This window comes from Pipistrellus kuhlii, unplaced genomic scaffold, assembly GCF_014108245.1.
Source record: "Pipistrellus kuhlii isolate mPipKuh1 unplaced genomic scaffold, mPipKuh1.p scaffold_m20_p_1, whole genome shotgun sequence".
Classification (NCBI taxonomy): domain Eukaryota; kingdom Metazoa; phylum Chordata; class Mammalia; order Chiroptera; family Vespertilionidae; genus Pipistrellus; species Pipistrellus kuhlii.
Window position 1 is genome coordinate 116536211 of NW_023425404.1, and position 15261 is coordinate 116551471.

Sequence of the window (15261 nt, forward strand, 5' to 3'; positions counted from 1 at the left end):
AGCTTGTATTTGGGGCAAAGGGGGCAATAAAACTTTTTCGTTGGTGCAGCCTTACACAAAGCCCAGTACCTGCCCCCACAATGCAGAAGCTCCATTCTGGCAGCTTCTCCTTTGGCCAATCTGAAGTCTCCTGTGTACAAGACAGTTCCATTATCACCCTGAAATAAAAACCTATAAAGAAATATATATATTAGTGATGTCTCAGTTTCATACAAAACCCTAATAAAGCAAATGCTAATTCCACAGCAAATGTTTCCTGCCAAAGACAGCCACTATAACCTAGAATTAATGGAATTTTAATAAGCTCTAAACCACACCTGGCACATGTGTTCCATGGGGTAGGAAAAAATGGCACATGAAAAGTCCACTGAGTTTGCAATCGATGTCCCCAGAAATATGACAGCACTCCCAACTATATATTGAGATCATTCCTTTCATGGATAAAAAAACCCATGTGATAGGAAATTGTAAAAACCAATAATGGAGGAATAGCTACTGAAGACTTCCATGGTAAAGAAACCCATGTTTCAAACTTGATATTCACCTCAGCTCCACCCCCCCAAGTTCAATTTGGAAACAAAGATTAAAGAAAGTGGCATAAAAATAATCAAACCTCCCTATACATATTAGTTGCTAGACCTTAAAAACGTATTTCTACAAATATTAGACAATTCTACATATAATAAAATGACTAAATAGATGAGTTCCCTTACATAACTGATCCTGGGCAATGACCAGCTGGTAAGAGAGTCACAACGATCTCTTCCTTCTAAAAAGAAAAATAAAGAAAAAATAATAATCATTAGGATCAGGCGAAATAAATCCCTCCTTAGTAATATTCAAGTACTTCTCAAGAATGTGCCTTTTCTCCTTATTTCCTCTCTCTCTCTCCAAACTCTGAAAACAAGTGGAATCCTTGCCACAAAATAGTTAAACATTGAGTTACAATATGTTACAGCAAATGAACACTCGTGTACATACACAAGAGAAATGAACACTTAGGTCCACACAGAAACCTGTACATGAGTGTTCAAAGTGGCATTATTCATACTAGCCAAAGAGAAGAAACAGTCCATAGGTCTAGCAGATGATGAATGAATAAACAAAATGTGGTCTCTCCATACAATGAGATAGTATTTGACCATAAAAAGAAATGAAATACTGATATATACTACAACATGGATAAACCTTGAAAGCACTAGGTAAAGTGAAAGAAGTCAAATTTGTCTGATGCAATTTATATGAAATTTCCAGAATAGGCAATCTATAGAGATTTCAAGTGAAATAGTGGTTGTTAGGGGCAGAGGGGAGGAAGAATTAGGGAGTAACTGCTAATGGGTAGAGGGTTTCTTTTTGAGTGATGAAAATATTCTAAATTGATTATGGTGATGGATATGGCTGTAAATATACTAAAAACCATTGAAATGTACACCTTAAGGTATGTGAATTCTATCTCATAAAGCTGTTATTTAAAAATAAATAAATAAATAAATAAATAAATAAATAAATAAATAAATAAAGCAAGCAAGCAAGCAAGCTAGCTTGGTGTAGCCTTGTCCCAAGTCACCATACTGCACACCATCCTGTTGGAACTGAGCCTGATGAGCAATACTGCCTCTCAGTCCTCAGGGCAGAATGGGGACGGAGTAGGGGATGAAGTGGGCAGAGCTCTGGACACACCAGCTTCTCCCTTAAGTCTAACTTCATTCATTCCGAAGGCACCTTTAAAACAGGGTCTCCTACTGGTTAGAGCTTGAAACACAACACACACAAGCCACAGAGCACAAAAAGAAACATAAACGGCCTGCAAGGGACATAAGAGTCTGCTCAATGAGAGCTATCTGCTGCCTAGGGCCCAATTTTAAGAAAGCCTTTCACCAACATATGTCATAAGGTAGCAAGGCAATGAGATTAAGTCTTCAAAACATGTCAGCTAACTGATTTCAGGTTGGCACTGAGAAAGGTTCAGGCCATCCTTTAACCCACCCTAAATTGGCCATGCAGTCCTCCCTCAGGACAACGATTTGATGAAGAGTACTTCAAATGCCTGATCCTTGCCAAAGAGGAAATGTGAAAAGTCAGGGCCTGTCTGATCACAGTCTCACAACAAAGGATCCTCTCAGAGTTCACCATGTCTACAAAGCAGGTTATACTGGTAATCAGACTGTGGAACAAATATTCACTAGATTTGCCAAAAATTAGGAAAATACCTCCTAGCTTTAGGTATAATTTTAGATAAAAACAGCAAATAAGCCTAGCCAGTGTGGCTCAGTGATTGAACGACAACCTATGAACCAGGAGGTCACGGTTCAATTCCCGATCAGGGCACATGCCCAGGTTGCAGGCTCGATCCCCAGTATGGGGTGTGCAGGAGGCAGCTAATCAATGATTCTCTCTCATCATGGATATTTCTCTCTCTCTCTCCCACTCCCTTCCTCTCTGAAGTCAATAAAAATATATTTTTAAAAGAAACAGCAAATAAAAGGTAGGTCCACAGTCCTATTTATTATTAAAATAATAAAATCACAACACAAAAGCACCTTCTTCTAAATTTAAGGACAAAAAATAAATACTCGATCTACTTGGGCCAGCTTTTTTTCTTGAACAGGAAAAAGATTCATAGGTGGGGGGAAGAAAAGAGAAAAAGATGAAAAAGAAAATGCAATGATTCAGAAAAAAAATCATAATATACATAAATTTGCTGCAAAAATATTAAGTACCATTTTATATCCTGAACATTTATAATTAGCTTATTAAATGTGACAATGACATCTCATAGTAATATCAACAACTGGCATTCCCATCATTAACATGTAATATTAGAAAGGAGCCCTCCTGGCAGAAGTTATATGCAGTCCTTGGGAGGTAAAAAATAAGGATGTTATACATGGTGTATTTTTCCACAAACTCACTCAATTATTATAACTTTTATTTATAGTTAAATGAACATTCAAAATCAAGGCGAAAGGTAAATAATCATTTTAGCACTAAGTATTAATTTTCAAAAACATGACATTTAATATTTAGTTACCTCACCAGATGCTTCATCAACTAAAGATATCTGGGTAGGAGTTTCAATTTCAATTGATATCTATTAAAATAAAATAAGAGGTCATAAATACATCATATTATATATTTCCATAGTTTTTCATTGCTTTATAGGCCTTTGCCATCTCAAACGTAGAAAGGGGACTAAGAGAAGAAGTTATAGGCTCTCTATAATATTCACTAAAATAAATATTTTAAACAGCCTGAAAACATGATTTAGCTAAAATAATACCTTTCTGAGGTTAATGTGGTAGCATATATTAAGTGCCTTATAAACTCATATCTCCTCTGTCAGCAATTGTATTTCCATGAATTCAACCTATCCCCCTTCACCTCCCCATCTCTTAAACCTGAGTCTTTGTAAAACACAGTTATGTGTTCTACGTGTTTAGGTTTTGTGCCACAGAACAGTGTGAATCCATCCCTGATATGTTGGCCTAATTCATATATCTGAGCTGCTATAGAGTGCTCCAAGGTGTACTTGCACATTTTACTAAAACAATAGTTAAGACAGAGAGGCATTCAATAAGTAGATGATGAACGAATGACCGTAATTCTTCACCTTTTTAAGTTTACACTAGAGGCTCAGTACACAAAATTCATGCACGGAGGGTGGAGGGTCCCCTCAGCCCAGCCTGCACCCTCTCCAATCTGGGATCCTTCAAGGGATGTCCTGACCGGCAGTTGGGACAAACCTCTTATAATCCTGGACGATTGGCAACTAACTGCTCTCTTGCCTGCCTGCCTGGTCGCCCTTACTGCCCCACCCCCACCCCCTGCCAGCCTGGTCGCCCTGAACTGCCCCCTCCCACACTGTCCTGGTTGTCCCTTACTGCCCCCCTGCAGGCCATGCTATCCTACACAGCCTGCTTTCGGTTGTCTGGCTGTTTAGGTCGTCACAGCCCCTGGCTTTTTATATAGTAGGATATGCAATGGCCTTACCCTCCCATGTACTATTATTATCTACTAGAGGCCCAGTGCATGAAATTCACGCACTTGTAGGGTACCTAGTGGCTGCCAGCTGCCGGCCGAGTTTTCCCTCCCTTAACCCAGCTGCCTGCCAGTGCTGAGGCCTCCCTCCTTTGCCCCTGCTGGCCCACCCTCTGGTCAAACTCCTGGCAGAAGGGGCAATTTGCATACTACACTTTTATTATATAGGATTTTGGCAGCAGGGTTGAGTGACTTATCTTTTTATCTCCTACAACAATTCATCTAGTACATGGATTATTTGTTCTCTAATATTTGGCAAATGCACCTATAAAATTATCTGGGCCTGGGGCTTTATTTAAGAAGAAATCTTTAAAAATTGTTTTAATTTTTTGGATGGTTACTAATTTATTCAAGTTTTTCACTTTTCTTGCCTCAATTTTATATTTTCCTACTTTTCCAGATATCTATCCACTCTGTCTAAATTATCAAATACAATACGTATCAAATAGTTTTTATAACAACTATCAAAAAATGCATTGGTTATTAATTTTCTTTTATCATTCTGTATTTTTATATGCATCTTTTTTGTTGTTGCAAATCCTCTCCCAAGGATATTTTTCCCATTGTTTTTCAGAGAGTGTGAAGGGGGAAATTGAAAGCTGTCAGCAGTCTAAGAACAAACAGATTACAAACTTGTTCAGACTTATCTGCCAATTCCCACAGTTACTTAGGGTTAAGCCACATAATGAGCCCTAATTCTATTCACTCACTGTGGTTATTTTTCTCTAACCAAGTATGGATGATTAGTTATTACTTTATCTAGTTTGATGTTACTTTGTCAATTGCATGTACCTTCATATCTTCTTGATCCACTGTTCCTTTTAATAGTAAATATTATCCTCTTTGAAAGTTAAGAAATTTTTTTTTTTTTTTTTTTTTTTGCTTTCAATTCTACTTGGTATGATATAAAAATTGCCACTCTAGCATTTTTAGAATCTAATTGTTTACTACAAGTTTTCCCTTTTTATTTCCAGTTTAACCTCGATTTATCCTTTTTGTTTTAACTATATCTCTTGCAGACTAAAGTTAGTGGATCTTTCTTATTTTTTAACCTCAACTGAGAATTTACCTTTGATCAATAATTAAATTAAATCCATTGATATTTATAGTAATTACTGTTATAGCAAAACTTTTCCTGGCGTCTTCACATTTTCAAAGTAGCATACTTCTGTTTTTCTCCCCATTACTGTATCTCCCCTCCATTAATTAGATTCATTTTATTCTGCCAGATTCAAAATTACTCATTCTATTTTTATTCTGGTTCTTAACCCATAAGTTTTATTTTTTTTCCCTAAACTATCCCATGGTCTAAATAAATGATTTATTAATTATGTTAATGACCATTTTACACTTTAGAGTAGTAAAATGCAACTTAGACAGAGATTCAGAGATAAAACTAAGAACCAAGATTAAACTATTGAGGGACAAGAAAAGCAAACTCAAATATAAAATGTTGTCCTCTTTTAAACTTCTTAATCATAAAGGCTAAATATCAATATTATAATGAACAATAGTGTGCGAGGAATTGGGCTCTGAATAATTCTAATGTTTTGTTCAATCTACCTCAAACAGTATTTCCCAGTTAAAAAAAAAAAAAAAAAATTGGCATTATCCAAAAAATAAAACTTACAATTCTTTTCTCCCAAAACCTGTATTTTGGGCTAGTTAACAACAACTCTTTAGTAACAGGTGAACAGTATAAGTAAACCTTCAAGCTGAAAAAGAAAGGGGAAAAAAAGCTACTTCAGTAGGATCCAAAATGAGACACTTTGGTGAATAGAAAATACATTTCATCATATATCAGTTCATATCGAATAATACAAAATGTGAGCTGGCACACAAAGTGTTAGTGTCGTTCCCAACAGGCCAGCACCCCAGTAACTATCTCAGTCCCATCGAAAGTGTAAAGGGGTGGGGAAGAAGAAAAAAACAGTGTCCTTGATCTCCTCAAAAGGTTGGCCCTCACCAATTTTATGTTAAAGATGCATTATTGTACATGATCGGGTATGTCTAGAAAGATACCACCAAATGGGAAATGGAAAGGGGGTGTGGTGGGAGGGACAGAAGACTTCTGTATTTTGCTTCATACACGTCTATTCTGTTTTGTTTGAGGGTTTTTTTGTTTGTTTGGGTTTTTTTGTTTAAGTGAGCAGAGGTCAATTTCATGATAAATTTTTAAAATTCAAGAGTATAACTTAAAGGTTAGGAAAATAATCTGTGGCAGATTGTACTTTCCAAAGATGCCCACACTAATACATAGCCCCATCCATACAGTCTTCTTACAAAATGGACATGAAAGCCTATCCAGTTTGGCTCAGTGGATAGAGGGTCGGCCTGCGGACTGAAAGATCCGGTTCCATTCCAGTCAAGGGCATGTACCTTGTTTGTGGGCACATCCCCAGTAGAGGGTGTGCAGGAGGCAGCAGATAGATGTTTCTCTCTCATCGATGTTTCTAACTATCTAAAAAAATAATTTTTTTAAGGATTAGGAGGAAGAGGAGGAGGAGGAAAAAGAGAAAGAAGAGAAAGAAGAGGAAGGAAGAAGAGGAAAAGGATGAAGGGAAGGAGGAGAGGAAGGGAAGGGGGAAGAGAGAAGAGGAGAAAAGAGAGGGGGAGGAGAGGGAAGAGAAGGGGGAGGGGGAGGGAAAGGAGAAAAAAGAGGAGGAGGAGGGGTAGAGGGAAGGGGAGAAGTCCAGCTATCATGAAACACCATGCTGAAGAGACTTTTTTGGACATACCGTGTTTCCCTGAAAATAAGACATCCTCCGAAAATAAGACCTAGCGCATGAAAAGATAAGACAAAAAATTAATATAAGACACTGTCTTATTTTCAGGGAAACAGGGTAGGAATGCCTAAGAAACCCCAGTGAGTCTTCTCAGCCCAGGTGTCACATATGGAAAGAATAAGCCTTCAGGTCAGCCCCTAGATTAGGGGTGTCGAACTCAATCAGAGAAGGGGCCAAAATCTAAAATCCAGCCTAAATCGCGGGCCGAATGGTTTACTGAACAGTCATAAACTGTCATTGTGATGGAAACACAGCAGAGTGCAGTGATGACAGCACGGTGCGGGCCACATTGCAAGGCCTGGCGGGACGGATTTGGCCCGCGGGCCTTGTGTTTGACACATGTGCTCTAGAGGTTCAGAGAGACCCTCAAGAATATGAAAAAGGACCAAGTAGAAATTAAGCATACATTGACTGAAATGAAGAATATACAGAGATCCAACAGCAGACTATAGGACCCCAAGATTCAAGTCAAAGATTTGAAATACGAAGAAGCAAAAAACACCTAACCAGAAAGCAAAAAGCAAAAAGAATCAAAAAATATAAAGATAGTGTAAGGAACCTCTGGGACAACTTCAAGCATACCAATATCAGAATTATGGGGTGCCAGAAGGAGAGAGAGCGCAAGATATTAAAAACCTATTTGAAGAATGACAGAAAACTTTCCCTACCTGGTGAAATAGACTTATAAGTCCAGGAAGCACACAGAACCCCAAACAAGAGGAATCCAAAGAGGACCACACCAACGCACATCATAATTAAAATGCCAAGGGCAAAAGACAAAAAGAGGATCTTACAAGCAGCAAGAGAAAAAGTTAGTTACCTACAAGAGAGCACCCATACGATTATCAGCTGATTCTTCAACAGAAACTATGCAGGCCACAAGGGAGTGGCAAGAAATATTCAAAGTGATTAATAGCAAGAACCTACAACCAAAAATACACTACCCAGCAAAGCTGTCATTCAGAGTTGAAGGTCAGAAAAAGAACTTCACAGACAAGAAAAAGCTTTAGAAGTTCATCACCACCAAACCAGGATTATATGAAATGCTGAAGAGTATTCTTTAAGAAGAGGAAGAAGAAAAAGGTAAAAATAAAAATTATGAACAACAAAGTGACAACAAATAGATATCTATCAACAGTGATACTAAAAAGCAAGTGAATAAAAAATCTGATGGACAGAATAAACTGGTGAATATAACAGAATCAGGGGCATAAAAAGGGAGTGGACTGACAATTCTCAGGGGAAAGAAAGTGTGAGGGTTTCAGGAAGAGACTGAAAAAAAATTATACACCGATGGATGAAGACAGTGGATAAGGTAAGGGCGGGGGGTGGGGTGTGAACCGGATGGAGGGGAACAATGGGGGGTAAAAGGGGAACAACTATAATAATCTGAACAATAAAGATTTATTTTTTTAAAATATATTTTATTGATTTTGTACAGAGAGGAAGGGAGAGAGATAGAGAATTAGAAACATTGATGAGAGAGAGTCATCGATCAGCTGCCTCTATTACACCCCCTACCCGGGATGTGCCCGCAACCAAGGTACATGCCCTTGACCAGAATCAAACCAGGGACCCTTCAGTCCCCAAGCCGACACTCTATCCACTGAGCCAAACCGGTTTTGGCAAGATTTATTTAAAAAAAAAACAAAAAACAAAAAACTGAGGTGATCTTAGGGAGAAGGCACTTACTGGGAGGAGGAACGGGGATACTGGTTCTACTCAATTTCTTGATTTGGGTGGAAGCTTCACTTGTAAAGGTTCTTCAGATTATACACTTATAATGTATGTACTCTCCAGTAGAGATTTTATGGCTTAATTAAAATGGTTGAAGACAGATACATACACAAATAAGTAGCAAAAAAAATTACCTGCACTCCAACCTTCTTTTCAGGGCAGGGGCTCTTAACCCTTTCATGTGATCTAAAAACAAAATATCATAAGCACATTACATTTTCAAAGGCTTACTTAGCCCAAGGAAACTCAGTTGTCTGCTCTTTTTTTACTTCCTTTTAAAAGAGAAAACACATGACAGGTTCACTTTTATCAGAGAATTGATTCATACAGGCTACTGACTCTTTCTTCTCCAGCTGAGAATCCATCTGAAAATAGGACAGGAACCACTAAAAGTTGACCATCTCTTCCTCTGAGCCATCAGAAGCCATTTAAAAGAAGACTGGTTCCCTGAATCTTAGGGCAGAGTCTAAATCACTCTGAACAACCACAGAAAAAGAGTGATCAGGGTCTCATTCAGAACGGCTTCCAGCCTCTTCCATTACCCCCTTCTTTCACTTCAATCCAATCACCCTTCAGTCCTTGCTCTCTGTAACCCATTCAATTTATCACTTAAGTTAGTCCATCTTGAAATTCAAGCTTGCTTCCATGGAATTCTCTAGGAAATCCTTCAGGCTTAGCCCAGAATAAGAAGAGTTGTGTTATCTTCAAGCCTACTGTGATTGCTGGGTTGAAAAGTGGGATATTTCTATCCACACAGGCTTGTTCCACAGTCTTCCAAATTAACAGACACAGAAAGATGACATTTAAACACAATTAACATATACACAAAATAGCACATTAAATATAGAGTGCATTCTAATACACTTTGACCTTGAGCATGCAAAGGGCCTAGATAACAATGACCAAATACTTCTAAATTGTTTAGTTAAATCAAACAAATTCTAATTATCCTAATTACCACCTATACACGTGACTTGGTATTTATGTGGTGATCCTTGACTTCAGTGAACACAAGGCAGTCACCACACCACACGTGGCAGGCCTTCACTAGACAGGTGCCTCCAAAGGACAATCCACCTGCCCCCTTGGAGGGTGAATCTTCTCAGATCACTCCTGGCACAGGTGTTTAGGGCCAACAGGTGACCAAAGGGCAGGAATCTCAGTAATTAGGGTTTCCAGAGAGTTTATGTCATGGCAAAAAAGAGGCAGATTCAGAAGTCTGCTCCTGCTCTGGAACTAAGTCAGTAGGCAGCACTCTGTTTCAGCAAGACCCCCACTCACTCTCCAGGTCCCTTCCTGACTAGTGGCCAGCAGAGCCTGAGTGAATTTGCTTTGTGCTGACAGAAGTGCACCCAGAGACTCCTTTCTGGGGCCTTTTCTTTCTCCCTTGACCAGAATAAATAATCACAAATTGTCCCCTGAAGGGGTCCCCCCCAGCACTGGGTGACTATCTCAGGCCATGGGTCCCTCTCTTCCACCAGGCCTCACCGATGGTTAGTAAAGACTATCCCACTCCAAGCACAGCACTGGGTTCCAGATGGTCCAGTGCAGATCCATGGCTTACCCCAAATTGTATCAAAATGTGATATTAACATGCTTATGTGCAACTTTTCTAGCAAACTGGTTCATAGATTTTATCAGATACTATGTATTAGTCTGCCAAATTAACAGACACAGAAAGATGACATTTAAACACGGGTAACATTTGCACCAAAGGGTGTTTGTTTAAACCCCCAGTCTATGGTATTCTGTTATGACAGCCCTGGCTTTGTGCTGCTAGAAGTGCACCCAGAGACTCCTTTCTGGGCCCTTCCCTTCTTCCTTGGCCAGAATAAATCATAAGCTGTCCCCAGAGGGGTTCTCCCCAACAAGGGGTGACTAGTCCTGGCTGTCATAACAGAATACAATAGACTGGGGGTTTAAACAACAGAAATTTGTCAGAGTTCTAGAGGCTGAAGTCTAAGGTTGGATTCTACAATAATAAGACCTCTCTTCCTGGCTTGCAGACCTTCTTGTTGTCTACTCACATAACTTTTCCTAGGGGTAGGGGAGTGAGTGTGTGTGTGTGTGTGTGTGTGTGTGTGTGTGTGTGTGTGTGGAGAGAGGGATTTCTTCCTCTTCAAATTAGGACCCCATTTAACCTCATTACTTCCTAAATGCCCTGTTTCCAAATACAATCACATTGGGGTTAAAGGCTTCAACATATGAATTGGGGGAGGGGGATCCACAGAACATCCAAAATGTCTCTGTTATAAACCACCAGGAGGCAACATAGGAAAACACCAAAAGCAGAAGTTGAGTGCTTTGCCCTTGATGAGTTTACAGCCCTGGTTGAGCAAACAGACCCACACATAATTCAAGTACAGGGAACATTATAAATTTCTTGAGAAGCAATTTCTGACTTTAACATACAAATTAAGATGATTTCACAAATTCTTAGAATTCTTTTAAGAATTCTTAGATGAATTCTTTCTCCAAACTCATTACTCCTAAGCCCAAAGGTAAGCCCCTTTGCCATATTTTAATCACAGCTAACACATTCAAAAACTCCAGTGAGACTTAACACAAAAGGGAAAAAACAGGGGCATCTGCATCCAGCAGCAGATTCTCAATTAAAAAAAAAAAAAAGACCCCCAAAAAGTTACTCTCAAGAATAAGTAGAAAAACCCTTAAAGAGGCTCACAGAGCTATTTAGCAAATGGAGAGAAGCTTCAGATTTTCTTCATTAAAGACAGGTAATTGGAGGCTTTGAGCAAGAAAGAAGTGTTTCCCCAAAGCAGTTACTGTCAACAATTTACACCAGATTAAAGTGACTGATTCCACACAAGACGACAGTTGGTCTTCACACCAACCTGTGAGGAAGGAAAATGCTCAATATTTGTACAATAATTTACCTTAAAATTACACCGTATGATATGCGTGTGTATACATTTGGTATGCTCTAATTCAGTCTTCAAGAGTGGATGGATATCCTTCTCAAGCCACTCTGGAAGCCCACAGTCCTGCCAGCAGCTACTAGAGTGCTGTAAGCTTATCTTCACCTCTCATCAGGCCTTAGGCTGTGCTAATTAGCATAATGAATGTTAAAACTGTTTTTCCACGGTGAAGTTAGTGACTCATTAATCAGCATAACAGATATTAAAGACAGGACAATGGCTGTGAAATTAGCAGTATGCCACCTCTGGAGATTGGCTAAAATGTTTTAGAGACACTCTGCCCTGCCGGGAGCATCTAGTCTGGAGGCCTTATCGTTAGGGGTGGAAGCTTCAGGCTTCATCCCTAACCGCATCCAGCTGTGAAATCTTACCATTCTGGTTGCCTGACCTGGCCATCTACAAGGCAAATGAAAATGAACCTTTTCTATTGGATGTGGACAAATTATCTAAGAGAGGGGGTGGTGTGTCTTTTGGGGGTGGCTTGCAGTTGGTGAGTTTGCTGACAGGAAGCTTGTTTTCAGAGACAGTGTGCCCACCTGTTAATGTGTGGGGAGTGTGGCAGAATTCCATCACATTCTCCTTCATAACGCAGTAGCGAGGGTGTGGAAGAAGAAAGTAATCCTCGCCTACCTCTGCCTATTGGCCGCTAGGAGCGCCTCCAGAACCTAACAGTCGTGCCAGATAAGCTGCCTGGGTTCAGTGCGCACCTGGCAGTTGTACAGATGGGAAAATAAAGCCTCAGAGACTGAAGAGCCAGGATGGGGACAAGGTGCAGTTGCTAGTCTCCCTCGGGGCTGCCAGAGCCCGCCGCCCCTCGCTCCAGGCCCCGGACCCGCGCCCGACGTCCCTCCTCTCCGGCCCCCGGGCGACTTCGGGGGGAGGGGGGTCCCCAGGGAGCGGACGGCACGCCGCACTCACTCACCCTTGTGGCAGTGCGACAGGAAATAGGCGCGGGCCCTCAGATTCTCCCTGTCGAAGCGATCTATGGAGATGTTTGGGTACTCAGCCATCTGTCCCTGGAAGGAACTCATAGCGCCCGCCAAGCCCGGAGCAATAGGTCCGCCGGAAGCCTGCCGCCCAGGTCCAGGAATGCCTGGCCGCGCTTCCACTTCCGGGAAGCTGCTTCCGCCTCACCATTGGCCAGCCGGGCTCAGCCTCGCCCAATCATAGAAGCCCGGCGAAGGGGGCGGTGCCTAGGAGCCTTTCCGCTGTCCCGGAACCTGGGGGTTTAAATGTCAGAATTGCGTTTCGCTCCCGCGAGGCTGGGGCGGCTGGGTTAGATTGAGGGTGTAGCTAGGCGTGTGATTTCTGCCGGAAACCACTGACACAGCACGGTGTAGTTTTGGTGAAGAGTTGTCGGTGCCTGTGCAGGGAGACAAGCCCAAAGGGAAAGAGCACTGTAGCAGGCGGCTCCACACAATGATGCAAAGGGGGGAGATGCATGGGGGACGGGGGGGTAGGGGGAGAGGAAGAGAAGGGGGTGGGAGATGCAGAGCTTCTCTTGAAATCAGACTGTGTACCTCTTCCTGCTTATCCACTGTTAGCCTGAAACCGAGCTCAGTTTCCCTTCTTCTTTTCCCAGCAACAACCGTATGGAATAACCATGAGGATGGTATGAGAAAAAAATTGTATCTGACTCATGGTAGATTCAATAACTATTAATTCCCGCTTCCATTTATAACTCCAAACTGAGTAAATAAATACACGCCCTCTGAGGATCACAACTCAGCTGCATGTTCTTAGGGCATGTAGTAAAGATCCCTAGGATACATTAGCTGCCAACCTCCCTCCCCTCTCCACCACCCTTCTTATTTTTTCAAAGTTGTACTGTTGCAGAAGACCAGAGAAAAACCAAGCAACACTTTTAGAGAAAAGGAGTCACACTGTTTATTTACACTGGCGGACTCATCAGAATAACTTCAGCAATCTGAGAAAAGTAACATGCAGTAGGCTTCTCTTTTATATCTTTCTGGTGTCTTTGTCCCTCAAATATGGATTAGCTTCAGGTCCTTTTCATGGGGTTTGCAAGAAGACCACAGGTGTTGGGGTCTCCAGGCCATATTAATGGTCTGGCCTGGCACCAGCACTAATAATCCCTTTCCTCCCCATGGCTGTGCACTGTTCACACTTGATGGGTTCTGTGAAATGTGAGCATTTAGGTAACAGGTTCAGCAAGACCAGTTTCTGGGAAAGAGGCAATGACTTAATTATAGGTTATCAAGAATGTACACTGGGCTTGCTGGCACAGATTCAGATTGCTACCCCCCACACACAAATATCAGGGTTATGTTGGAATTAGCCTTTTTAGCCTACTCAGTATAAAAGAAAAAGAAATGGTAGGGTGAGGGGGGGGATTTTAAGCATTAAAACCACTTTATAAGAAGATTTGTTAAAATATTGATTCACCAAATAGTCACAAAAGTATATATTGTGCCCTTTCCAGCACATCTCACACACCACAATCACAAACAACTCAAACACTTTGTTTGTTCATAGCACAGTGACAAGCCTTGCAGTGATTACATAGGAAACTAAGATGTGCCTTCAAGTAGTTACCAATCTATTTCGAGACAACAAATTTGCAGAACATGCTAAAGGAATGTTTCCACAGAGACAAAAAATAATATAGAAATAAATTCAGAAACAATTGAATTCTAACCAGGGGAATCAGGAATCAAAATGCCACCCTCAGAGACTATCAATATGTTCCTGAAGCCATGCTACTCAGAGTTCTATTTAAATACAGATTCTCATTAATTGTGTGTGTGTGTGTGTGTGTGTGTGTGTGTTTAAGGAGGAGGTGGTGAAGGTGGAGAAAAAAAAGAAGAAAAAGAATGGTGGTGGTGATAAAGAGGTATAGACACCATAATCACTAATTTGACTAAAGCACTCTGCTAGTACATTATCACCAACACCTTTGATTCAGTATAAGATGGTTTGTCTTAAATAAAAGAGGGCTATCCCTTTGGCTATGTTGTTTATACCTAAAGACAAATTCTGCAGTGAGCCTGGTAGCTAGAGACTCTAGCGTATCTACCTCTGACAGAATTTGGAGCTCCTGGCAAGGCAGGTGAAGAAAATACTCATATTCTTATTTGTCCACTTGATACTGAACTCAGGTTTGGCTGACCACCACTTTAAAAGCCAATACTTGAGAGACAGGTGCTGGTGTAAGGTAAGATGGTTTATTCCAGTGCCATTAGCCTGAGAAGATAGTAGACTCCCATCCTAAAGACCATCTTAACATCTCAGTGCAGGCAGCTGTTTTCATAAGGGAGGAGGAAAGCAGGACAAAGAAACCAGGGGGTTGGGGGGAGTTCTCCGAGTGAATCAGCACAATCCATTCTGATGATTATCTCAACTAGACAAAAAGAAGAAAGAAAGGGAGGGAGGGAGGAGGGAGGGAGGGAGAGAAGGAGGGGAGGATGAAGGTGAGCTATCCAACATCCTGGAAAATAGTAAGTGTTCAATAAATATTAACTATTAGTTTTTTAAATATATTTTTTATTGATTTCTTACAGAGAGGAAGGGAGAGAGATAGAGAGTCAGAAACATCGATGAGAGAGAAACATCGATCAGCCGCCACCTGCACACACACACACACACACACACACACTCACACACACACTGGGGATGTGCCCGCAATCAAGGTACTTGACCCTGACTGTAACTGAACCAAACCTGGGACCCTTCAGTCCGTAGACCAATGCTCTATCCACTGAGCCAAACCAGTTTCGGCTAACTATTATTATTTACTGGGCATC

General features: G+C 40.9%; 1 protein-coding gene across 5 annotated transcripts in view; it reads right to left on the reverse strand.

The window, feature by feature from the left end:
* The window catches only part of DCLRE1C (DNA cross-link repair 1C), a 43112-nt gene extending 30494 nt beyond the window's left edge, over positions 1-12618 (reverse strand). For 3 of the 5 annotated variants that reach the window (XM_045588273.1, XM_045588270.1, XM_045588271.1), the window contains exons 1-6: positions 12420-12608; positions 8696-8747; positions 5669-5753; positions 3032-3091; positions 714-769; positions 70-171 (exon numbers count right to left, since the gene is read on the reverse strand). In XM_045588273.1, the coding sequence (XP_045444229.1) occupies positions 70-171; positions 714-769; positions 3032-3091; positions 5669-5753; positions 8696-8747; positions 12420-12528 (464 nt within the window). In that variant the 5' untranslated portion in view covers positions 12529-12608. Of the gene's footprint in view, positions 1-69; positions 172-713; positions 770-3031; positions 3092-5668; positions 5754-8695; positions 8748-12419 lie in introns of all 5 variants that reach the window. The other 2 variants (XM_036460590.2, XM_045588275.1) reach the window with 2 other exon arrangements.
* Between the last annotated feature and the right edge of the window lie 2643 nt (positions 12619-15261).